The following is a 26,435-nucleotide window of genomic DNA, read 5'->3' as shown; positions in this document are numbered from 1 at the left end:
TTCACGGACTCGCGAATTGAAACATTAACAAGCGCGTCTCCAAGTATTCGCTTCGCTGGAAGATTTTAAGACCTTAACCTACTTTAAAGTGTAGCTTAAAGCTTTTGTCTTTTTGTACTCGAACAAACGCAAGTTCTTCCACTAAATATAGGACATTCGAAGTGCGAGAACGTGAGGGATTCAAGACTATAGAAAGACCGTTCGCGCAAATATCGCAACGGGTGGTTCAATCTCGTTCCCAGAGCCCGCTTTTCTTTTGGTCAGCACCAAGAACGCGGACAGCGTCCACACAGCGGCAAAATGAGTGCGCATGCTCCGGGGATTTGTGATTCAATCGTGAATTGATTACGAATGCTCCACTTCAATCGCCAAATTCACACCTGTTACCAAAATATTTTTTTTGTTGAATAAGATATGTGATGGAGCAAGTTCGAAGGAACCTTTCCTGAAAGCGGCAACCTTAGCTATTTTGATTTGGGCTTATCCACGCGAAATGAGAACAAACAATTGAAATTTTAAAAAAGCCGCCATTTTGCCGAGTAAGATTGCTCACGCGTGACGAGCATGCGCACTCATTTGACCGCTGTGTGGACAGCGTCCGTTGCCCGTTCCGCTGGATAAGGTCAACGCGGGCTCTGGGAACGAGATTGCGGGTGGTTACACCGGCAGCAATATGCTGTCAATCAAAGTCAAATTTAACTTCCGGTGGAAATCGCTTACGTCCCAATTTCTCGGCAAATAATCACTCTTTTTCGAAAATTCTTTTTTTGTTTGTAAGAACTTACTGTCCAATGAAAGCATTCGGAAGTCAGCCAAACGTGGTCATTGCACGCGTGCTGAACAAGAATGCTGTATCATGACAGACTCGAAACAATAGAAAACTCCAAAAGCACAATCTCAGCCAAAACGCTAAAAATCTTCAATGTTTACTCAAATTTGGGCTTATAGAAGATAATGTCACAGTTTTTCAATGACCATGAAATTCGGAATCCGGGTAGTTAGTTAATCAATTGTAGCCCTGAAAAAATTTGAAGGAAAAAAAACTACGAATTTTTAAGAAAATGCTTTTTTTGTGAGGAGGACTCTGAAACGTTGACAAGCGTCAACAAATAGCTAAAACTATAATTGCTATGTCTGCATTGCTCAAAATCGGGCGCATTTACAAGACCCTAAAGCTTTCTGCTGACGTGCAAGGGTCCACCTGTTATAAAGATCCCCAAACTAAAGCAATAAATCTCATAGTTTATTAAATATAATCGTTTAAAGTTTGCTTATCATTTGTACATAAATTATGACCCAAATTTGGAAAGCGCTAAATTTCTCGAATTGGGTCTTTGTGATTTTGTTGAAACTTTGTTCAGCGCAAGGCACTAATGCGCACTCTCTGTAGCCGAGAGATTCTCACGAAAAAAAGCCGGCAACAGCAGAATTTCGACTCAGCCCTCAAAGGGGCGTGGCACTATAACCGCGTGACATTTACTCCGATCGCCAAACTTTTTTTGCTATATTGTAGATTGATCTATATGTTATACATTCTATGCGTTAGACTTACGATAAAAGTAAAGGTGGGGATACCAGAGAGCTTCAAAGTAGGGTGGTACCACCAAAAAATAACTGGGTCGAGTAAGCTCTGTTATTCTTTGATTTGCTCTTGCTCCCAGATCTCAAATTTCTGTTGCGCAACACGTTTCACTTCGAAGTCGTCTAATACTTTATCGAGCCGTTCTTGAGCTGCGATCAAGATGTCCATTTTTGCTTCTAAAAACATTCTTTCGCTTTGCAGCTTACCTGGATTGGTTGAATTTCAGAGACAAAGCGCGGACGACCTTTGATCTCGATACAATTGTGTTTGATACTTTCAAGGTCTGTTTTCGTTTCATTAATAGACTGTTCACAGTCCCCCTATTTTTCCGTGGGATTCTCGAGACCGGTACGCTTCGATGGAGCTGCCGCCATCAGCAAGCGCGATCTGGGAAGAGTGTCTAAACTACCCAGGGGAGGGGAGCGGAGTTGGGAGGCGACGGGAAAAATAGGGAGACTGTAACAGCTTCTCACTGTCTCGTGTTCGAGGGGCGTGCCGAAACTTTGTCGCCTCGACTAATTGAATCAACTAAAAAACATACTCCCCAGAGATAAACATGTCAAATTGAAGGAAATACGATAGTCCTTGTGACAGTACAGTTTCTGTACCATTTCGAAACGAAGTACAGTTGTGAAATAAAATAAAGTTGCGAAAGTCTTTCGAGTGAGGATAGGCATGAAAATACAGTAGAGTACATCAACTATTTGCAAAGTGAATTTCAATAGTTATACAAGCGGAACATATAGAGTGACGCTATAAAAAGGCGAAACCTCGTTAGATACATGCCGCATTTGTAACATTTATTTTAAAATAGCAGTCGGCGATTTCGGGAAGCCAAACAAGTACATTTCCACGTAAAATTTGTTTAAGATCCCGAAAATAGCTGGAGTTGCTAGCATTCCTCTAGCCGATCTTTCACATCTTCATTCTTGGAGTTGAAGTTGATCGACAAGATGGGAAATCTTCACGTGTTTGCAATAGCGCTTGCGACGAAAGCCACGATCAGCAACGTTTCAATCGCTTTGTGTGTGTTGTTTAGCCCCAGAGAATTATTAAAAAAAAAGTCGTCCCTACAGTTCGCCATCTACTTCAAAGCAGTCCAAAGAGACGGAAAACTGCAGTCTGCCGCCTGCCAAACGTCCGCTGATTTTCAACCGTTCTGAACCAGTTCCGTCCACCGTATCGACCCGTACCGAGACGAATTTTACACTGAACGTTTTGTTGGAAGATGAGAGCGGCGATGAAGATGTTTGTATACTATTAGGCCTCCAAGCCGCCGAGACAAACGAAAATAATCAAAACATTCCCCACGATCTTCACAAGCCTTATCCACTTTTAGAACTGTCGGTAAAAGATACGTCAGTCATGCTGTCAACGCTTCAGAACTACTATTGTCTAATTGACCAATGAGGTGTTGCCGTTGCTGGTGCAACGGGCCTTTGGAATGCGAGATGGTGAGAAGCTGTTACAGTCCATAGGGGGACTGTGAACAGTCTATTTCATTAATGGTTGGCTGGCTTCAGCACTTTCAAGATCGACTAGGTCATCGTCTGAATTCATTTTTTCTAACCACTGTTTTTTTTCCCGACGTAAGTTACGTACACAGCTGAGTTGCGTGAGAAAGAGTTTTTACTGTAGCGGGCGGAGCTCGAGATAACTTGAACTCCAATGTTGATAAGAACGAGAAAGCATTTACTAGAACTCCAACAGACCAGTCCTTCTTTCTTGATATATAAATTTAATGGCTTGATGGAAGTACGTAAAAACTCTTTCTCCTCTCCTGTACCTTAAATAAACGCTTTGATTCTTTCACTCTTTCTAAAAAATGTGTCTGTCTATTTCGAAAACGACGGGAAAACTGAACTGCAACACGATCCTATATCTTCTGCACTCACAAAACGGAAATTACACAACAAACAAGCTAATCATTAACAAGCTCTGTTCGCTCATAGAATACAACTGTTAGCATTGTTAGGCTTTCTCTTTAGCTGTGATGTCCTCAATAATAACGGCTGTGTTTAAAGCCACCATCGGCTTGCTCGTGAATAAAGGAAGGGATAAAGCAGCAGAAAAGTTGAAGGATGGCGACGTAACAGATCAGAAATTCCGTGGCTTGATCGTGCGTGAAATCGACGATATCAAGTCGCAGTTGAAGGGCTTGGCAAGAAAAGATTTGTTAGCAAGCATCAGCTTCTTTAAAGAAGGAATCGAGTTGCTGTATGAAGCGTTTGGTAAGGCAAGGCGCAGAAGGGAGCACGGCACGATAAAGGAAGAAGCAGCAGCTGGAACAGCTAGTGCTGAAGCAGTTTCTCTGGCAAAAGGAATGAAAAGACTGGAGCTTACTGACCTGGATGAGTCAGCTACGAGGGCGCTTGCCGATGCGAAAGACAGATTCAAAGATGCCCGCAGAAAAGCGACAGAAGCATTCGCTAATGAAGCTTTGGAATTGTCTGACCGCGTACTGGCCATGCAATATCGAGTAATGTCGACAATATTGGAGAGAGTAGACAATCCCGAGATCGCATTTGCAGCGTGTAGAGTGTGCATTGAAGAGCTACACAGTCTGTCAGCTGTTACGGAATGTTTTACTGTCGAGCTCAAAGGAGGCTTCTGGGCTCGGTTTAGTAAAGAAGAACGAAGGGCGATTATTTCCGCCACTTGTCATGTGAATCGCACCATCTACGATGTTATTCTGATGGTCAGTTTTGGCAACAACCCGCTGTACGCAAACGACTGGCCTTGTGTTGATACCGGAGAAGAGATAGCCTGCGTAGCAGTCGTTTCCGTTTCCTTCAAGCCAAGCGGGTCAAGCGCGCGAGGGCATTTGGCAAAAAGGAGCAAAAAAAGTAGGAGCGGGGGGGAGGGGCAGGGAAGGAAAGGAAACGCCTGCCGCTGAGCCCAGACATTTTACCGAACGCCCCCAAATGGCTTCGCTCCCTTGGGGCCTACACTGTCACGTCAAATGTCACATGAGAACCAATCATTTTTAACTTCTGGTAACTCTGAGCGAAAACAGAAACTTGTTTACTTCAAGTTGCAGTATTTTAGAAGATTTTCTCGAACCTTTCGTCGCTCGAACAAAGCGTAGATAAAATTACCCTAGACGAATTTTACTAATGTTTTAGAATATCAACTCATTTGCTTACAGCTGGAATTACAGACAGAATGAGCTTGTCCCACATGGCTAAATTTAAAGAGTAGGGCACGGAGTTCCCGGTGTGCTGGTCTGGTCTTTGTGCTGTTTCATGATTTCATGGGTTGGGTGGGTAGGATGAGGTCGCTAATGGACATATGCTGATGTAAACCGCATTTGAATATATATGAATAGAAAATGCGGTATATAAATGCATTACCATTACCATGCATTACCATTATAAAATTGTATTTCGGGTAGCGTGAAATCAAAGTCGTTCTAAATATCGAAAACTTCCTTTTCAGACCGTGGTTAGAACTGCAATTTTCGTGCAAAGTAGTTACTTGAGGCCTTGAGGCCTATTTATGATTACAAACTTTGAGTAAAAATTTCTTTGTTCGTATGCGAAACATGCTTTCAGACCAGCCAATTTTGCTTCCAATATGTTGTCGTGTCTTTGAGACCGCCGAGAGCCAGAACAAATTTTCTTAAGTTTTCAAAATTCCGGCGGGATTTCGAAAACCGAATGACACCATGTTTGTTGAGACGATAATACCTACCAACAAACCAAAGCGCAATGAAAACTATATTTTGAGCGTGGCCGAGAATTCTTGATTCTTGACATTCGCTCTTAAAGCAGTCCTTTGCTCCAGTTTCAACTGAATTAACGTATCTCCCTGCGAAAGTAGTTTAGTCGTTTCCAAAGCAAAGCAAACTCGAAATCGAAAGGACACTCGAGACAGGGACTCGAGAGAGTTCTTTTCCACCTCGGCCACGATTTTCATCTTTGATAAACGGTTTACCGGATGTCGTTTTGGTCTATGAGTTTGATTGACAGACGATTGACCAATGGTAATACATCATTGCCTCCCGTTCGCTGACGAACGGCGTTCGGTAAAATGTCTGGGCTCAGCGGCAGGCGTTTCCTTTCCTTCCCCGCCCCTCCCCCCCGCTCCTACTTTTTTTGCTCCTTTTTGCCCAATGCCCTCGCGCGCTTGCCCCGCTTGGCTTGAAGGAAACGGAAACGACTGCTACGCAGGCTAGGGAAGAGAAAGTGGATCCGCTCTTTGATGGAAGAGTTTCTAAAGTGTTGCAGAAACAAGGTATGGAGCACTGCTGTGTCACACCATGGTCATTTGGTCAGGAGGGTGAAGAGGAGCACAAGCTGAAGTATCCTTGGGGTATTGCTACAAACGCAGATGGACAGTTTATTATAACAGACAATTCGGATAAAAGTGTGAAAGTGTTTGACAGCAACGGAAAGTTTGTTCTCCAATTTCACCCTGAACGCAATGACTCTGAGACGGACTTATATGTTTTTGATGTCGCCACTGATATGAACAATAGCAATATCTTTGTACTGGTCGGGAGGCTTGGGGCTGAGCTTGAAGTTCAGGTATTCAGTCGTGCCGCTGACCTACTAAACAAGTTTTCTGTGAGGGGACGGGACAGGGGCAGGAGCAGACTGGCAGTCACCGATGACAAAGTGCTGGTCAGTACAGATGGGATTGTGCATGTGTACGAGCATGAGGGGAGATATGTACGCAGCTTTGGAGAAGGGATACTGAAGTATGCATGGGATATCACTGCTGGTCCTGATGGCCAGATCATGATACTGGATGGTTCCTGTGTGTTCATATTCACCGAAGATGGTGAACAGCAGCGTAAATTCAACATTAACACCAAAGGAGATTACTACTGGCGTATTGCATGTCATCCATCTGGTGAATTTGTTGTCGTCGCTGGATGGGAACGAAGAACAAAGCACCTGTGTGTGGCAATATACACTAAAGATGGTGAGTTCGTGAGGAAAATAGTAGTAACTGAAGAGAATGAGTATTCTTTTATATTCGGGATTACAGTGAGCATGGAGGGTCACATTGCTGTGGTTGTTACAGATGACTATAAAATTAAATGCAAGGTAATTGTTCTTTAGAGTTAGTGACTCTGAAACACAAATCAACAATTTTTTAGTGAAAATTAAAACGAAGGAAGTTTCATGAAAATAATTATCTCATTTTTCTTCGCGACAATTCAGGATTATCAAGTGACTATGAAGACAGCCATTACTGCTTAGCTTTCGACTGTAACAGTAACTACGTTTACTGATGTTTTAACTGTTGTTTGTTTTTTCTTAGAGCTTAATTGTTATGTATAATTCAATATCATTATATCATTTGTGATGAAGAAAACTTACGAAAATATACAATTTTTAAAATAGCATAAAGAGTGTAGGTATATTGAGGGTGTATTCTTTTAGAACAATTCTGGTTATTCTTATTGTGGTTCAGGAATAGAGGTCACAATACACAGAATTTATTTCTGCAAAGAATGCCATTCTGCCTATTCCTATCTACTCCTTGTATTCCTATTACAGCATAGTCCTAAAAGAATGCTCCCCAAGTCATCTTCACACTCAGTGTAATCCAGTTATTAATCTTATCAGAATGGTGAGATGGCAATTAAGGTTTATAGTTAGAACCTTTTTATTTTATAAAGTTTGCTTGGCCTCAGTTGTTGTAGATGTTCAAAGGGTTTTTTTAAAAACGGTTAGTTATTTTGCTGCTATGCAGTAATGTTGCTGTTATTAAAAAACTCATCCAAGAGCCTTGAAAATAACCAATCAAGGAGCACAACTTTTAATTAGCTGGCCTTGTTTTTTTACCTGTTATGTATGACAAAGGATGCCGGAATTTCTCATTTTTTAAAGCTCTTTTTCTTTAAGTTATCTTCATCCTGATAAATGATTATATTTTTGACAAACTATTTTCATGGAAACTGATAAATTATTTTCCTTACTAAGTAGTTAGTAAGTAATTTGAAGTATTGTTTAAATTATAGTTGATTTTCATCTGCTTACAAGTATAAGTAGTAAAAAAGTTTCCCAGGGCTAAGATTGACAGCTCCACATGCAACTATTATCCTGGCCAAAAAGACATTAGCGGTACTTGACTGTTTTGGCAGTTTTTCCCATTTTACTTTGCTTCAACAACATCAACATCTTCCCCATAGGTCACTCATTAACATAATGTCTCCCTTCCCCTCTGTTCAATGTTGAGAATTTACACTTGTTGATTTGTCTTTTTTCATCGCTATTGACAATTGTAATGGAGAGAGAATGCATAGGAGTAAAATCATGTCTGCATATCGGCCCAAGTATGGCCTCCGTTCCAAACAATTTGGCCAGGATAATTTGTATAATGAAAATATACCTGCATTGTGGGACAATTGAATCAGATCCTTGGGTGTTAATGATTTGATTTCAAAATACATGTCCATGCAGTTGATATAAAATAAATATAAATAAATAAAAATTATTTATATTTTATTAAAAACTGGATCATTGTATAATGCAATTCGAGCGATTTGATTGGCTTAGCGGCCATGGTGTATTAGCCATTATACCATGCTTAAGAGATAGAGACCATTAAATTGTCTTGTAATAATTCTTTCAACACAAATCAGCAAAATCTAGCAGTATTTCTTGATTGTTTTCAATGATTAACAATTATTCCACGAGCGCACATTGGATATGAGATGATAGATAGCCAACGAGGCGCGTAGCTCTGAGTTGGCTATAATCATCTTATATCCAACAAGCGCAAGTGGAATAATTGTTTTATTAAAAACAATCAAGAAATATTGCTAGATCCTACTGATTTCGCTGTGCAAGAATAACCAGCAGAAAATTTAATCGTCGCCATTTCTTGGCCATAGTATTACTAATACAGTTTGTAGCAAGATAATCATTTATTTGAGCAATGTGGCTTTCTTAAGAGCCGAAAAGAATTTTGAGACCACATGATCGCATTTCTGTTGAAACAAAAATGATTCTTAAATTGATGTACTTAAACCACTGGTCAGAAATATTAACTTTTATTAAAGTGTATTTACTGGTTTATAATCTTGTGTAATCACTGTGTATACTAATGAACACTGATATTGGTCCTAAGTCAACACTAGTCTAGGAAGAGGTTATGTCAGCACTCAAGAGAGTTAAGGAAACTGTAGTGTTTGAGCTGACAAACATTGAAGTTGTCCCAAACCTACTGTGGTTATATTGTGTAAATTAACAACTCATACAAGTTTGTAAATAGAACAGTTTTCGTTGTTACAATAAAGGTTTACTGGTATATTTGTTTTGAAGTATAATATTACAGGGGAAGTTATCTGGCATAAAAATTCCCATTATATTTTCCTGGTTTTATTTTCACATAAATTCAAGTTTTGATCTCAAGATTGAAATATTTTCTTTACTGTCAACTTCATAGACTGCTCCTCTGATAACCTGCTGTGTAGTTGGGTGTAAAAGATTCCTCGCTGTCTGTACCGAAATACTGTGTAAATGATTTCTGAAACAGTCTAATCCCAGCGGCTACACTTGCACTGAAGTATCACACATCAACATTTCATGCACAGACTGTAAAGTTAGAACCACATGGAAGCAAGGTTAATATGAACACCCACAGTTTTTTTTTCTTCACTGAGAAGCCATGAAGTGAAACAGATGCGATGTCAGTGTATTGCCTTGTATAATTTTATTCTCGGAAAGGTAACCATGCATTTTTTTAGAGATAATAAAACTTCAAATTTGGAAAAAAATGCCATAAATTGCTTTGTATTTTACTGCTTTTAACAATAATTGTTGCTTAATTTTCTCACCAAAAAATACCCCGCTACCCCAAATTTTCTTTCTGGATTCCATAAGGCCATACTATGATAAGCTTTTTCCGCATATTCACAAAGTATGCAAAAATACTTTGTCAATTGTAGGCACCGTTGTTAAACGTAGAAAATAAGAAGGTCCTTGAAGATAATGTTTTCACTTTTAGAGCGCAAAGCTGATAAGTTATTTGTGAGTCTGAGTTTACTAAATTATTTCAGTTATTATTTACTAAAGGTTTCAAGTTTTTTTACAGTTAAGTATGTCATGTATTTAAACGGTAAAACACAGACGGTAAACAGAGACTTATCGCAGTGTGTGTCTGTTTTCGCCGTTTGAATACGCGACATACTTAGTGTTCCTGTATTGACATAACAGCCCTATTTCCCCCAGTCTCCCATCTTGCACTGTATTGGACCCAACCAGAAGTGAAATTTGATACTTTTATATGCCTCAAAAGCAGGGGGAGGAAAAATTGATAAGGACTCTATTTTTCTTCTTTCTTATGAGAACAGCATAAAGATTTGATGAAGCAAGTAATATTTTTTTGTCAAATACACTTTAAAGGTTCACACAATTGCTGATGGACCATAATATGCTGAAAGTAATAACATAAAAAAAACTTCAGAAATATAAGAATTCAATAGAGCATTTCATTCACATGACTACCGGCCATACTGGTTTACTGAAACAAAAAAAAGCATTTGCATAAAAATAGAGTTCAATTCCCAGAGGTTTAGTTTGGGACACCAACATGGCCGCCGTGACGTCATGTGAAAACACTCTATAAACCATTTGTGAGTTGCTGTGAACCTCACTATGAACGCGAGGCTAGGTGCAAAACTTTTCATATGAAAATAAGTTTTGTTTGCATATGAATGAAAACTAATTTTCATAACAAAAACTTTGCACTTAGCCTCGCTTTCATAAATTATGAGGTTCGAAGCATTTCGGAAATGGCCTATTGTTTCTTTACTTTTACGCTTTATTCAGATGTTTAAGTAAATTCACCCCTCCACCCTTTAAAAGCCAGAGGGATTTTATTTCTTGCAGGGGCATGCAATTCATGGTAAGGTAAGGGAGGGTTAAGGTTAGCGTTATGTGGGTCACTATATGGTACCATGAATTACTTGCCCTTGCAGGGACATCTCTAGAGGGATTAGTCTGGCAGGGGCGTTAAAACCTTCTAAACATCTTAATAATGATTAGCACCTTATTTATCACAACAATATCTCTACTTATGTCTGGGTCAATTCCAAAAGCGATCATCCCCCCCCCGGGCATTTGACTTTTTTAAAAATGCCTGATCAAATTCCCTGCTATATGGGCAGATTTGTTGGTCAAATGCCCCACTGGTTGGGGCTGAAAAGACATCATGTTGTTTTGTTTTTTTTGTATTCGCTAGCTCAATAATATTGATATAAAAATCAACAAAATTGATACATTCATAAATTTAAAAAAAATTATTATTAAAGATAATGCATAACATCACATATGAAACTCAACCAACAGAGAGTTTAACGATATATGTACCGATACTCGCTTTTCTTTTTATGTACATGGATTTTGCAAATATGTGTCCATTTTTCGCAAAATATTTGACTGCATGATTTCTTAAATAGTTTACGCATTGATTAAATAAACTGGATGATAATCATCTCTTGCTGCAATACAATGGGCGTTTACGTTTACCTATAAATTTAAAAGCATTTAACTTTATCGCAAAAAAATGTAAAGTGCATTCACTTCAGGAATATATTTCTATTACAAGTAGAACTGTGAACGGTTTGTTAAAAAACAGTGATAACAAGAAGAATAATAAAAAACACTATGTTATGAAACCTAGACATGCCAACAAGTCGAGCTTCGAACGCCGAGCAAAGGGAGAACGAAGCTTGAGGGAACTTGGACATACCATGAGGAGTTGTGACATGTTACATGGAGTACAATCATTTTTAAACGCGACCGCTGACCAGCATTTTTTCGACGGGTCAAATGCCCGATGGGTCGGGTTGCTATTCGCGTCAAATGCCCCACTATGTGGAGCCGAACAGGGGTCAAATGCCCGGGGGTTGCCCGGGGGGGGGATGATCGCGCTTGGAATTGACTGATACATTAATCAAGCATACAGCTCAGGAGAATAAAGAAAATGATCACTACATAAAGACTGTCTTCATGACTCAACAAATTCACCAAATGCATGTTGACACTGTGGTTTCTTTAAAAGTACAGCTTTATACAAATGCTGGTAGGACATTGTTGAGTTGCTTTGAACCTCATTTAGATCCTTACTAGAATATTGCTGTGTAGTATGTCACCACGCTCTTCCTTCCTACCTCTCACTAGGGTAAGAACACATACAGAAACGTGCGTTCAAAATCATAGTTCCCGCGCTTTCCTACTCAGAAGCTCTACATATCCTAAATTTAAGAACATTAGACGAACGAGGAAGTGAACTTTGTGTTAAAACTCTTGAAAAGATCTCAAGAGGAGGACCTCTTGTTAAACATCTTCCAGTAATGAGACGGCGCACGCATCACTATCAAACGAGAAGCGCTAATAAATATACATTAATTAAATGCAGGACAGAAACATTGCACCATAGTTTTTTCCCAAGCACTATTTTAGCTTTCAACGATCTTTAGATTTTTAGACTTTATACCCAATTTTTAACTTGCATAAGTATGAATTTATTTGTAATTTTGATATGAAACTTATTGTAACCCAGTCCCTCATTGATTGATTAACACTATGTAATTTTTATAGTTGTACAATTGTAACCACATTGTAATTCAGATTGACTGCGATGATGATGGAATTAAACTTCTTTTATTATTATTATTATTATTATTATTATTATTATTATTATTATTATTATTAGAAAGTGAGGCTTCAAGCATTGTTTTTATCATGAAATTAGTTTACATTCACATGCAAACAAAACTAATTTTTATATGTCAGAAAAGGTTTGCCCTTAGCCTCCCTTCCATAATGAGGTTCATTTAGCAACTCAGAAAAGGCCCATTGAACTGCATAAGCTGCCCACTTTACAGTTTTTTGCCGCCAACATCTTTCCCAACTTGAGCAACCCTCTCAAAACATTAGCTTTTAAAAGGTAATAAGTGGGAAAGAGTTGGGGTGGGGGAGGCAAGAAGGTGCCACTATCACCTTGTTGAGCAAGACCAAACTTGGTAATTTCTCGCCAATGTCTGTAATGTAGACTACATTCACACAGAGTCAACTGCTTGATTGTCTTTGTACCATAGATCCATTGACAGTTGACCATCCCAGTGATGGTGGTTTGTTTAGGAATGGTGTCCATGTTCCTTGTATGGAAGGATTCTCTGTGTGCCAAACTTGTCTTATCCTTTGTACTTTTACTCCTGATTCATACCCACTCTTCAATCTCCTCTGGAGTTTTGTTCTTCACTTCCACTATTTTACTCTTGCCATTCACTAAAACACAAAAGTAGATAAATACAAAAAAATTTGGAAGTGATACACCTGAACTGCAAGCCATTGCAGTAATGTCTGCATCTTAAAGGGGAAGTATCATGGGGTTTCTGGTATGTCTCAAATGTTAAAAATGATGAAATAAGACCTTCAATCAGCTGCCAAATAATTCTAGAATGACAAGAGGATAGAAATCAACTCAATTCTTGAAAGGAACAACTTGTGATCTGTTCTAGCGCATTTTAGAAACAAAAATGGGAGAACTTAAAAAACAATAGCCTAACATTTTTCAAGTTTCAATCCATACCGGCCTACTCTGTCTCTGGCCAGAGGCACTAATCGGCACTTTTATTGCACTGGGGTGATAAAAGTTATTTATAACAAACTTGACAATCATTTCTTTGTTTCTGCTGACAGACAAACATTTTTTGGTTTTGAAATGACAGCAAATTTGCATGATACTTCCCCTTTAAGCAGCATTTTTTCATCCCCAGTTCAAATTTATGAATTTCAAGTATTTCACTTCCATTGTCTACACCTCTTGGTATGGCATAAGCAAAAGTCAAGCGGTCTCAATCAGCCTTAATGGTTTTTATTGTACACCAATTGATCAGCATGACTAAGATAAGTACAATACACAACCACACTTGATTTCATATGCATTTTTGTTGTGTTTACACTCAGTTGAAAAAAGTTGTCCTGTGCAAACTTTCAATATTATTGTAAACAATGCAACCTGGTGAGATTATAGGATAACTAAATTGGCATGTGCATGTTTTCTGTCTTTTTCTTTGTCTGTGAACAATATACAAATTATAAGCCCTAAAAACTGCACATACTTTTATTTTCTAACAACATGAAGATAAATACGCTGATAGGTCAAACACTTCCTAGAAAGCTGTTGCATCTTATCCTTCATGGTTTATACCTTTAAAGAGACAACGTTTTCACAACCAAGTGTACTCAGCAGACCACAAGGGTGAGACATCTGTACTACCCAGGGGGGAGGAGGGATGGCGCAGAGGTGAGAGCACTCGCCTCTCAGCATACATGTGGCCCAGGTTTGATTCCCAGACTCAGTGTCATATGTGGGTTGAGTTTGTTGTTGGTTCTCGTCTTTGTTCCGAGAGGCTTTTCTTCGGGTACTCCGGCTTTTTCCTCTCCTCAAAAACCAAAATTTCTAAATTCCAACTCAATCTGGAAAGTGTCCCCAATAAGTACTCTGTGCTAAATACATTGACACCTAAATAAAGTGATTTTTATTTTTATTTTATTCCGGAAAAAGCACAATCAAGGGGTTAATATGCACAATGAATGATCACAGAAAATTCTCTTAATCCCTTCAATAGGCGGATCTTGTGTCTTATAGGGGGCCTCGATCGATAGTAATGGTCGATATGTCGGTCGACTCACGGTCGATATCTCGGTCGAGCCTCGGTCGCTACTCGGTCGATAATTGGGGATGACTCGGTCGATGTTGTACCGCTATGGCGGTCGTCGTATCGACCGAGGTGGCTGTCGGCCGATATAGATAGCAACACATCGACACTTCACCGACACATCACCGATACTTCATCGATATTTCACCGCTTACCGGCCGATATATCGGTCAATATTCTATCAATATGCTTTTTCGACACTTCGTCCTTATCTCGATCGACATTCGTGTACATAGCGCACCGCTATATCGGTCGTCATATCGGTTGATGGCCAATATAATAACGACAGATAGCGGGTCGATAGTCTGTCATTATCTCATTTTATTCTTCCACTATTGCATCATTTTACCATATTACAGCTGTAGGTCAATAGAAGGCGCAAAAACATGCCAGCGTAATAAACCGTAGTGTCCCGGTTTAACCGATTTAGAACAAAGCAAAATCCTCGTTCCTTTTTTGTGTCGACCGAGTATCGGCCGATGCATCGACCGACACTTTACCGATACTTGACCGACGGTTCACCGATGTATTGCCGACACACTGCCGATGCTATCGCGACCGACTGTCGGTCGATCTCTCGACCGAAGGTGATCCAATGATCGGTCGATACATCGCCAATAAAGCGGCCGATGCTCGATCGACGCTCGCCCGCTACTCGACCGACAATTGACCGATACTCGGTAGATACATCGACCGAGATATCGACCATCAGTCGACCGGCATACCGACTGTTACCATCGATCGAGGCCCCCTATAAGACACAAGATCCCAATAGGCTAGGTGCAAAAGAGTAAGGTCATTTTTAAAAACCACTTGAAGACAATATTTAATTAGACATCCATTAAGTTTAAGTAACTTACGAAATCAACTTACGAAAATTTGCAACGATCCTGGGATGTTTCTCATTTCGTTCTCAGACGTAAATTGTAACTTCAGGATTGTTCTTTGCAAACTCCACGATCTCCTTGTCAATGTATTCCCTGAGAGAAACACACGAGGTGATGCCGGTCAAAAGAGCTTCGCGAAAAGACAAAATCCTTTTCAACAGTTAGTGCATTACCTTATTCCTCTGCTGCTTCCTCCGCGTTTACAGTAATTAACAATTAGCCGCTGTAACGGGCGAACAAATCGACCGAATACTCTGTTAGGGATTCCAACCTGCGCCATATTGAAATTTAGAAATTAGTTCCCAGATCCTTTTGAAGTATGTTCATCATGTAAGAAACTTGGAGTTGACAACACAAAGGCAACGCAGGAGATTTGTTTTGTGGCCACAGCCCCAAGGGGAGGGGGACGGGGAGGGGGAGAAGAGGAGAGGAACTAATACTCAGGCTACTCCTCTGGGGGACTTGTTAACGTATACTTACAATAAAATAAATTTTCCTTACGTTTCAGAATCATTCAAATATAAACCCACAGAGGAGACGAAAAATATATTAACGCAACCTGCAAATATCAATTGCAAAAATAGCGCTGAATCTAGAAAATTAATTTATATTTACATATTACCTTGTACAAAGATAGTCACAGCTTGCTTGTAACACAGTTGGTAGGTTTTCTCGGTTTAATTCCTGAATGAAGGCTGATATTAACTCAGTCAACGATCTTCAACGTAGCTTAATTTCTTATTTCCTGACCAGATGAATGCGATGCTATAGCAATGAGTGTCACTCAACAGCATTTCGTCACCTGGCCTGGCATTTATAATCCTTGGTAGAGGTCTTTGTCCAAGGAAACAATGCAACGACATACACCAGGCCCAAACTGCTACCTTTAGGATCAGATCCAGTCATGGGTTCGAGCCCCCATCAAGCATGGCTGTTTTTTACTTTTCTCATTTCACATTTTTTTTTCTTTCATACGAATAATGGAGAAAGAGAACTTGACGAATATCGGTGTGTGAATTTTGTTCAATCGCTAAAATGATGCCTGTAAAATGAAATGTCCGATGGCGCTCTCCAAGATTCGGACGGCTCTTTCAGTTTAAAGCCGGCCTGTTCACAGTTTAAATTCAGCTTTGCACTGTACCAGCTATCAAAGATGTTGTATACTAGCAATTCTGGGGGCTGTTCACAGGATGAACTAACCATGGAGGAAAACTGGATATGCTGTAAATTTTAGTAAGGAAGCGAGAAAGAACTAAAGCGTTAAACCCTTAATTAAAATCAAAGCTCCTAATACCTTAAATTGTTGTTCTTAACATGCTGATCACAGTTTTATAACAAAAATGAGAGTCACCGAGCTTTTTCTTGAGTTACAACCACTTAAAGCTAGAATTAGGGGTGTCTTTAACTGGTTATACTTTTGCTATCAGGGTGACCTATTATGTCGAGAAAACGACCATAACTTGTTCGCCCAATGATTAGGCATTTGTTTCATTCCATTGCTGTTGTATCAACTGATAAAAAGTGGCAGTATTGATCTGTTAAAGTATAAATGTTAGAAAGCAATGCTAGCCATATTAAAAGCTCACCTCGGGTTGGCCTTTGCCATAACTGATGCAGTCATTCTAGTATTGGACTGATATCAAGAATTGGCATCCCTCTAAAATACTCAATTAGCACTAGCACCGATAGTTTACTGTTCTATTCTATTGTCTACTCATAGAGGAGGACTGCTACGAACCGTATGCTGGGGAAGCAGTGCGCAAATGTTTCAAGGAAGACGAGATTAGGTTTGAGCTTTCTTGCATGGATTACAACAAAAACAACGCAGGCTACCACGAGTACGTCAAGTGCTTTGAAGACGAGGCTGTTGCCTGTGATACACCCATCTTAAAACACTTCATCGCTGTTTTGTGCGCGTTTCAGCGGCACATACAGGGAGGACATGGCAATTTTGAAGAGAGGGTTGAACAACTCAAGCCTAAACTGTAAACAGGCTCTTTCATGGTTTCTGATAGCATTTTGGGTGAGGAAGGACGGAGCCCATTTGCCTCAAAGTAGTTTATCATCTACTGTATTTAATTGAATACCGAAACTTTAGCTACAGTGTGACTTTCGGGTAACATCTGCTGCATATGAGTTTATTAATTGTTGGCACTTTATTACTATCGCTATAATGAAGATTTTCCTTTACTGCACTCTATGATTGGTTCGCAAAACTAGCGCCACTTTCTCAACCAATGAGAAGCAAAATCAAAACCAATCGTGACTTGTTCATGAGTGTTTTCCCGCGCTTGGTACCGCCCGCGCTAGTTGGTGCCTGCTACATGTATGATTAGTTCATTTTGCTGTTTGCTGCACTCTGTGATTGGTTAGCAAACTCACGCCACTTTCTTAACCAATGAGAAGCAAACCCCAAATCACTCGTGACTTGTTCGTAAGCGTTTTCCCGCGCTTGGTGCCGCCCGCGCTATGTGTATTTGCTTTGCATTCTGATTGGATCATTTAACCTCTTCAAAAGGGTAAGCATACTAACTGTCTGCTTGTGCCAATTTTGACCCTCTAGTACTACTAACTTCACTTAAACAAAACTGCTACTAAGCAGTACTTTCTAGTGATTTTGCTTATTATGCTGTACAAGGTGGTTCTAACCGGTTGGAGTCCGTGGTTGAAATTCTAACGTGTGACCATTCAAATGAAAGCAGCTGAGCAGTACTTTCCTGTGGTGCTGCTTATTATTCTGTACAGGGTGGTTCTAACGTCTGAGTCTGTGGATGAAATCCTTAAGTGTGACCATTCAAATGAAAGCTACTGAGCAGTACTTTCCCGTGGTGCTGTTTATTATGCTGTACAAGGTGATTCTAACTTTTGAATTTGCGGTTGAAATCCTGAAGTGTGACCATTCAAATGAAAGCTATTGAGCAGTACTTTGCTGTAATAGTGTCTATTTTATTCTATTTATCAAGATAAAATCCTAAAGTGTGACCTTTCAAATTTAAGCTACTTACTGAGCACTTCTTTGAATGTTGAGGTTTTGTTCCTTTTTCCCAAGTTATTAAAATTATGTTATTCCGAATCTTGTCTTTGCATTCGGAGGGAAACAGTTAATGAGCTTTACGTACTTTATTTATTTGTAATATTACATATTTTTTCTCTTTACTTTTACAGAGAATGAGAGTGACGCGTAACTCATTCTTATCAAAAGTGTTGTTTCAGCATAAAACCGACAAGACGCGTCCACAAATTCAAGGTTACATCAACGACACAAATCATACGTCAGTTTAGACGAAAAGGAGTAAAAACAGTGCCTGAACAAACATTTAAACATCATTCAGAGACTTGACACAAAGAATAATAAAACAATCGTACAGAGCAAAGAAGGCCCTCGCCGCCTGCTATGGTAAGGTGGAAGAAAGTTTGTTTGAAGATCAAATCGCACGAAAACTAGTCGAAAAAGTTTGCGATTTCTGTTCTACTAGAATAGAACATAGAGCCAAGCCAACAGGATTGAGGAATAAAGTTCATTTTGCGAACATCGTTACCAATCAGTGGCTAAACGCAGACTGCCGAGATCTGTGAATTTCCTGACCACCTTCTGTTCAGCTCTTCAACATAAAACTGCCTCGGAATCAAGTCGAGGGTGCTTGTGTCTATGGAGTGAAAATTACGTAAACAAACAACTTCATCTCTTCGAAGACGCTCTTTGATTTTTTTCTTTCTGCTTTCATAAAGCCTCTATAAGCGGACAGCCAACAGATATACTGGCAAATTCAAGTTTCTATCACCAAAATAAGTAGCGTTGTTTGCTGCAAAAACTCTTCGACGGTCAAAAAGAACAAAGTAACACGGTATTTGCTAGTATAAACTGGTTCATGTTTCCTCCATGTTAGTCATGACCATGAGATTTGGAAAAAGTTAAGGTTATTGGACCTCAAACAAACAAACAACTGTTTTCATATGGAGTGAAAAATATGGAAACAATTTCATCTCTTTACTGAAGAAGATCACATGTAAAAGACGAACTTATGCAAGGTACTTTAAATAATGTTCAATTCAAAGATTAAAAATAAAAAAAATATATACTGTTTTCATATGGAGTGAAAAATATGGAAACAATTTCATCTCTTTACTGAAAATAATTTCATGTAAACGACGAACGTATGTTAGGAACTGTAAATATGTTTAATTCAAAGATTAAAAGTAAAAAATATATATTTAACTACAAGGGTCTGTAACAATGTACTATGTCTCTCGACATACATAACGAATATCTTTACATTTAAAGGGAGGGGTTCACATTTCAGCGAATGTGCATGAATCTAACTGCTTTTTTCTCTTTCTTTTCAACTTTATGACCTTAAAAATCCAACTCACATGTACTTCAGTAATCACATTCTATAATTAGTCCAAGCAAAATGACTGATGACCAAAATTCACAGGAAATGCTAGCGGATTGTACTCATATCGTCGATATTGAATTTAGCGTTGACCCGTAGGATTTATTCCACGGTTGATGTGTTTACAGTTATTTGCATGCGAAATAACGCAATTATATGAACACATTACCACCCGAGTTACCTATTCCCTTCTGAATGGTTCATAAACAACGAATTAAATTTAACAGGCTTGGGTCATAGCGAGCAAAGGAGAAAAAGTATTTTGATTCTTGGACATGCGCAGAACCGTGAACCCCTCCCTTTAAATAAATCAAAGAAAATAAAAGAAACTTTCCAAACATTGATTATTGTTTACACTGTTTACTCAACACCTAAGTAGTACCCAGATCTCAGACCGCCTACATTTGGGCATTGACAAGAGAAGAGACTGGGTATGACAGTTTTTCGGTACATTCGTATGGCCCAGGTGCAAATATGAATACTGGTTTAACCGGTTTTCTCGTCCACTCATGTTCACCTGGCCTAGCGGGATTTTACAAAGTGGTTGTTAATTCGTACTGCTCGTATTATTTTTTAACGGTTGCCGTTTATAAATATAGCCATCATAAATCTTAACAAGAGAGTGGATCCAGATTTTTTAACTTGAGGAAACGCAGAAATGAGCCCCATGTACGTTGACTCAAATTTGATGGTGGGCAAACGTGCATGAAACAAGTGATGATCTTTTGAAAAAAAACGCTAAAATTCACATCTACAAAATATATATTAAAAGCCCGTCGAGATCGAAAAGATTTCACTAGAAACAATCACTTGGCAAACCGTTATTTTTTTTTCAAACATATTCCTATACGATGCCTTTCCGTTTTCAACGCTACGCGATGATGGAAGGCCAGAACAAAGAACTGGAAATTTGCTTACAAACGTAAACGTGAAAGTGTGAACTGGGCCTTATTAAAGCCCTTTCAGATTGTGTGTTAAAACTAAATGGTGATTTTTGATGAGTTCTCATCGAGATTTATCTGCGATTTTCAGTCCATCGAGAAGGGCGTTGTCCTTTAAAGGAAGACAATTGCATCTTTTATTGCATACAGATGAATATTTCCCAGAGAAAGAGAGGAAACGATCGGTGTGGGGTCATGCCTGTGTCATTCGAGGATTTTCTGAACAGAACACGTAATGAAAGCGATGAAAGAGCCAGTGCTTCTTTTATGGATACGTCCTTCACAGAGAGGTGTTGTTAACCAACTGAGTACCACGCTAGGACAAATTCCAGCAAGATGTTGTATTTTCATGGATAATATTTTAACCGTTACAATTAACGAATCTTGTACAAGAAAGTTGTAGTATTACGCTTGTCATGAAAATGAGGCGGGCTAGAACCCATGCCCTTTCTTCGCAAACCGGTCGGATTCTCTTACCTTTAACCGAGGTTTAGGACGGTGCCAGTAGTCTAGGGGGATGATTAAGGCCGGAATTTTTGAGGGGGGGATCTCATTAACATGAGGGGGAATACATTAACGACGATGACGTCATCGCATATTTTCTTGATGTCATAAATAAAATGAGGTGGATTCTCATTAACGTGGCGTTAATTATAGGATGATGTCATGTTTTATTTTAGTCTTACTAACAGGTTATGAACTGGTTTGATAGGTTTATCAATGATGTCATGCTCTATTTTTATCTTATGGCAGTCATGGTCGGAATCACCGGTTTGACAGGGTTTTTAATTAATTAATTATCATATAGTTCATACATAAATACATACATACATACATACATACATACATACATACATACATACATACATACATACATACATACATACATACATACATACATACATACATACATACATACATACATACATACTTTATTGTATAGCTCCCCTTTAGGGGCTCTACCGCCATACATGAAAATTAAAATAATAATAATAATGAAAACTATTTACATTTGGATGAAAATATATTGAGAAAGGAAAAAATACGGTAATAAAAAACCTATGAATTAAAAAAATTCTTAAAAAGTCGCTTTTTAAAAAACGCCAAGTTTTCCCGTGTCTCTGATATGCTTCGATAAATTATTGTAGATTTTTGCTCCACGGAAGGCGAAAACCCTTTGGCCAGTCGCAAGCTCCAGATCTACAATTTCTTAGCTAAAGAATTTGCATTCGGGAGTCTTCTCAGAACTTAATTTGGGGAGATTAATACAAAACACTGTTTATGTAAGGTGTAATTAATTGGTTTTGGATAACAGCACTTAAGTTGAAGGTGAAATATTGTCTTGTCATGGTTCTATTCGATGTTTTCTATATTTTCCCGAAAACTCGGAAGTAATGAAAAAATAGTTTTCGTGTGTGTTTCCGGGCTCGCCTCAATTTACTAAGCACCTTTCCCGCCTAATGACTAAAACGTTTCGTTTCAGGTTGAGCTTTGTGGGGGATTAAGCAATTAAAACAGTGTTTAGTTTTCTTTGTTTATTACAGTGCGCTGTCAACGGTAATGCCGACATCATTATCTAAAACCAGAATAATTGCATCATCAGGATGAAAGGGCTTCATTTGATTTTGTAAAAACGGATAGAATGTTTCGCGGTTCGTTCTCTTTTTACACCCGCTCGAGTAGGATCTAAAAATAACAAGAATTATGGAAAGAAATAATAATTTTTCGTAAGAATATGCATATGGTTTTGCACGCTAGGGCACGCTAGACGTCAACAAGGCCATGCGCGCGCGTGTACTTTTCGAAAGTTATAACCAAACTCTAGCTATTATTACTATTACGTCCTTTTCATGTAAATACTAACTATCTGTGAGCGCTAAGTATACCTATTTATTCTATTTATTTACTATAATAAATGCCACGTTCATGAGAATCCACCTCATTTTATTCGTGAGATCAACACAATCGGCGATGACGTCATCGTCGTTAATTTCTTTCCCCCTAATGTTAATGAGATTCCCCCTCGAAATTCCGGCCTAAATCATCCTTCCCAGAATACTATTGCTTTTTGCCGGCGTTAAATATTTTGTTAAAGAATCCAATAATGTTTCTCAGAAATCATGGAAGGTGTTGAACAAATACGTTCAATTAAAATTGACTGGTAACTTTCATGTTATTAGTAGATATTCATTTAGTCTCCATAGGATGTCGAAATTTAACTTAAGAAATGTTGGCGTTTTTGTAGCAACTTACTTTACTTGTTTTGTCTTTACATTTTTCTAATTTTAGGCCAAGAGCGCAGCACAATATTTGCGCAATGCATGTTGAATAGTTTATCTGGAGCTATACCAAACCTATAGATGCGTCAAAACGTTACAGAGCTGTACATGTTCTTTATGAAAGGAGCCACCAACAGACCAAAGATATGCACAAGACAGATAATAAGCAGTCAAATGAATTTCACTCATGTTGATTAACAAGGACAATTCATCAGTTGGATGCAATACTTTGTTACGGGTCAGGAGACTTTAAAATGTTGGTCACTAATGGATTTATAATAATGCGTTGGCGTCATTTTATTTTATTCAGTTTTTAATTAAACAAAAAGAAGCTAAACGGAACTAGCGGTGAAAATAAAAAGACTACGGTGGTTTATAAGACAGCTAGCTTCAAGGAGTTTTACTTTTCTTTTGTCTCAGGAGTCGGCGAGAAGCTGGCGCGCGAGTTGGAAAAATCTCGCGCGAAAACAGATTCATCACGTTATAATTCGTATCAGCCAGTTTTTTTTGTTGTTTTTTTTTTGTTCTTTTTTAATGTGGCGGCCAATTTTAAGAAGCGATCAGTTTTGTATTTAAACTGTTGATAAAACAGATGATTAACTTTTCTTCTGATAACGGCAATCATTTCTCTAAACGTTTTATGAAACCGTACTGTTTAATTTAAGGAGCTAACGGTGCATGCGTTCATAACAAACGGTGTCGTTGAGTCTTGATTTAAGGATCTTTGATTACATATTGACGATAATGAGATGCATCGTACCCTGTGCCACTTAGTAACGCTATGGACAGCTATCTTCAAAGTAAAATGAATGAAAGCGAATTTCCACTCAATAGACTGAGTTGCTTTTATGATCAGGTCATCTCGGAAGGGAGTTACAGAAGAATTGCTTAAATAGACATGCATACTATGCTCTTCTCCACCGCCCTTACGAAATGACAAGCATGATAGCTAAATTGATCGTTTGTCTCACGATTGTTTCACATGGCTGTAGTTTGAATAAACAGACGTCAACGCAGTGGCGGCAGCGCGAAACGACGTCTGTTTACTCAGGCTAACCTAGTTGTTGATGTCTGATCGCGACACTTTAATGTAGCAGTCCGAACAACGAGAATCGAAATCCTCCAATCACCAACATCCAAAGCAAGGATGTCAAACATGGTGTTACTACTTATATTGATACTGAAAGCCAGTCGACACAACTACCTAATCAGTGAAGACCAGCAGTTTAGCGGTCGAAACGTTGCGGTCAATACCTACAGTTATGTGAGTGACAACAGTTGGAAAAAACGATTGAATTGAACGATAATATCAAGTCGCGATCACTGATGGCTAACACCTTTCATGACTTGTTAACAGTAAGCATATTCAAAAGGAAAGCTTTAACAGTGCGATACGGTATGGACACAGCTTGAGGGTAGAAGCAGCAATAAATAAACCCTTTGACAGTCATTGTTTTGGCAATTGACCTATCATTTCCTTTCTCGTTTGATTCGTTGAAAATAAATGCTGTTAGATAATGCGACAGGTGAAAGAAGCCGCTTTTCAGTCTTTTCTGAGGCACTGAATTATGAATTCTTATTTCTTTGTTTCGAAATCTAATTTACAGGCGGTAATAAACCCCTTGACAGTCATTGTTTTGGCAATTGACCTATCATTTCCTTTCTCGTTTGATTCGTTGAAAATAAATGCTGTTCGACATTGCGACAGGTGAAAGAACCCCGCTTTTCAGTCTTTTCTGAGGCACTGAATTATGAATTCTTATTTCTTTGTTTCGAAATCTAATTTGCAGGCCGTAATATGTGACAATTTTTCCTGTCTTGTTAGCAACGCCACAACACTAATCAACAAGCTCTGTTACAGTCATAGAATACAACTGATAGCATTGTTAGGCTTTCTCTTTAGCTGTAATGTCCTCAATAATAACGGCTGTGTTTAAAGCCACCATCGGCTTGCTCGTGAATAAAGGAAGGGATAAAGCAGCAGAAAAGTTGAAGGATGGCGACGTAACAGATCAGAAATTCCGTGGCTTGATCGTGCGTGAGATCGACGATATCAAGTTGCAGTTGAAGGGCTTAGCAAGAAAAGATTTGTTAGCAAGCATCAGCTTCTTTAAAGAAGGAATCGAGTTGCTATATGAAGTGTTTGATAAGGCAAGGCGCAAAAGGGAGCACGGAACGATAAAGGAAGAAGCAGCAGCTGGAACAGCTAGTGCTGAAGCAGTTTCGCTGGCAAAAGGAATGATAAGACTGGAGCTTACTGACCTGGATGAGTCAGCATTGAAGGTTCTTTCAAATGCCAAAAAGAGATTCGAAGAAACACGCAGGAAAGCAACAGAGGCGTTCGCTAATGAAGCTTTGGAGTTGTCTGATCGCGTACTGGCCATGCAATATCGAGTAATGGCGACAATACTGGAGACAGTGGACGATCCCGAGATCGCATTAGCAGCGTGTAGAGTGTGTGTTGAAGAGCTACACAGTCTGTCAGCTGTTAAGGAATGTTTTACTGTCGAGCTTAAAGGAGGCTTCTGGGCTCGGTTTAGTAAAGAAGAACGAAGGGCGATCATTTCCGCCACTTGTCATGTGAATCGCACCATCTACGATGTTATTCTGATGGTCAGTTTTGGCAACAACCAGCTGTCCGCAAACAACTGGCCTCGTGTTGATACCGGGGAAGAGAAAGTGGATCCGCTCTTTGATGGAAGAGTTTCTAAAGTGTTGCAGAAACAAGGTATGGAGTACTGCTGTCTCACACCATGGTCATTTGGTCAGGAGGGTGAAAAAGAGCACAAGCTGAAGTATCCTACGGGTATCGCTACAAACGCAGATGGACAGTTTATTATAACAGACGATTCGGATAAAAGTGTGAAAGTGTTTGACAGCAGCGGAAAGTTTGTTCTCCAATTTCACCCTGAACGCAATGACACTGAGACGGTCTTAGGTGTTTTTGATGTCGCCACTGATATGAACAACAGCAACATCTTTGTACTGGTTAGACTGAGGAGGTATGGGGCTGGGTGGGAAGTTCAGGTATTCAGTCATACCGCTGACCGACTACACAAGTTTCCTTTGAGGGGAGAGGACAGGGGCAGCTGGGGCATGAGCAGACTGGCAGTCACCAATAACAAAGTGCTGGTACTGACAGGAGGGATTGTGCATGTGTACGAACATGAGGGGAGATATGTACGCAGCTTTGGAGAAGGGATACTGCAGGATGCAAGTGATATCTCTGCTAGTCCTGATGGCCAGGTCATGGTACTGGATGGTTTCTGTGTGTTCATATTCACCGAAGATGGTAAACAGCAGCGTAAATTCAACATTAACAACAAAGAAGATGAATACCGGCGCATTGCATTGCATCCATCTGGTGAATTTGTTGTCGTCGCTGGATGGGAACGAGGAACAGAGCACCCGTGTGTGGCAATATACACGAAAGATGCTGAGTTCGTGAGGAGAATAGTAGTAACTGAAGAGAAGATTTTTTATATAACCGGAATTACAGTGGCCATGGAGGGTCACATTGCTGTGGTTGTTATTACAGTTGCCCGTAATGTCAAGGTAATTGTTCTCTAGAGTTAGTGATTGTGAAACACAAATCAACATTTTTTTAGTGAAAACTAAAACGAAGGAAGTTTTATGAAAACAATTTTTTCATTTTGCTTCGCGA

General features: G+C 39.2%; 3 protein-coding genes and 1 pseudogene across 3 annotated transcripts in view; 3 read left to right on the top strand and 1 right to left on the bottom strand.

Moving 5' to 3' along the window:
* LOC146483044 (protein meiotic P26-like) overlaps window positions 1-6,700 on the top strand; it is an 80,435-nt gene extending 73,735 nt beyond the window's left edge. The window contains exon 2 of the mRNA XM_085106397.1: window positions 6,637-6,700. Coding sequence (XP_084962523.1) covers window positions 6,637-6,651 — 15 coding nt within the window. The 3' untranslated portion in view covers window positions 6,652-6,700. The remainder of the gene's footprint in view (window positions 1-6,636) is intronic.
* LOC146483045 (uncharacterized) lies at window positions 3,576-6,618 on the top strand (the record flags this gene model as incomplete). Its single annotated transcript, XM_085106173.1, has 2 exons — window positions 3,576-4,352; window positions 5,755-6,618. Coding segments are annotated over exons 1-2 (1,641 nt in total), but the record flags the coding sequence as incomplete, so codon positions are not given.
* Window positions 6,701-12,591: 5,891 nt separating the features above from the next.
* Window positions 12,592-15,437, bottom strand: LOC146483043 (large ribosomal subunit protein mL43-like; annotated as a pseudogene).
* A 9,242-nt stretch (window positions 15,438-24,679) lies between these two features.
* On the top strand, window positions 24,680-26,435 carry LOC146483042 (uncharacterized). Its single transcript, XM_085106218.1, has one exon. The coding sequence runs from the start codon at window positions 24,680-24,682 to the stop codon at window positions 26,339-26,341; it is 1,662 nt and encodes a 553-aa protein (XP_084962344.1). The 3' UTR covers window positions 26,342-26,435.

This window comes from Pavona decussata, unplaced genomic scaffold (assembly GCF_977016875.1).
Source record: "Pavona decussata unplaced genomic scaffold, jaPavDecu1.1 SCAFFOLD_40, whole genome shotgun sequence".
In the NCBI taxonomy this organism is placed as follows: Eukaryota; Metazoa; Cnidaria; class Anthozoa; order Scleractinia; family Agariciidae; genus Pavona; species Pavona decussata.
The sequence above is the reverse complement of the archived record's forward strand: the minus strand, read 5'-3'. Positions and strand labels throughout refer to the sequence as shown.

Excerpts from the sequence above, each read along its gene's own strand:
- LOC146483042 (XM_085106218.1), top strand. The coding sequence starts at position 24,680 with ATGTCCTCAATAATAACGGCTGTGTTTAAAGCCACCATCGGCTTGCTC.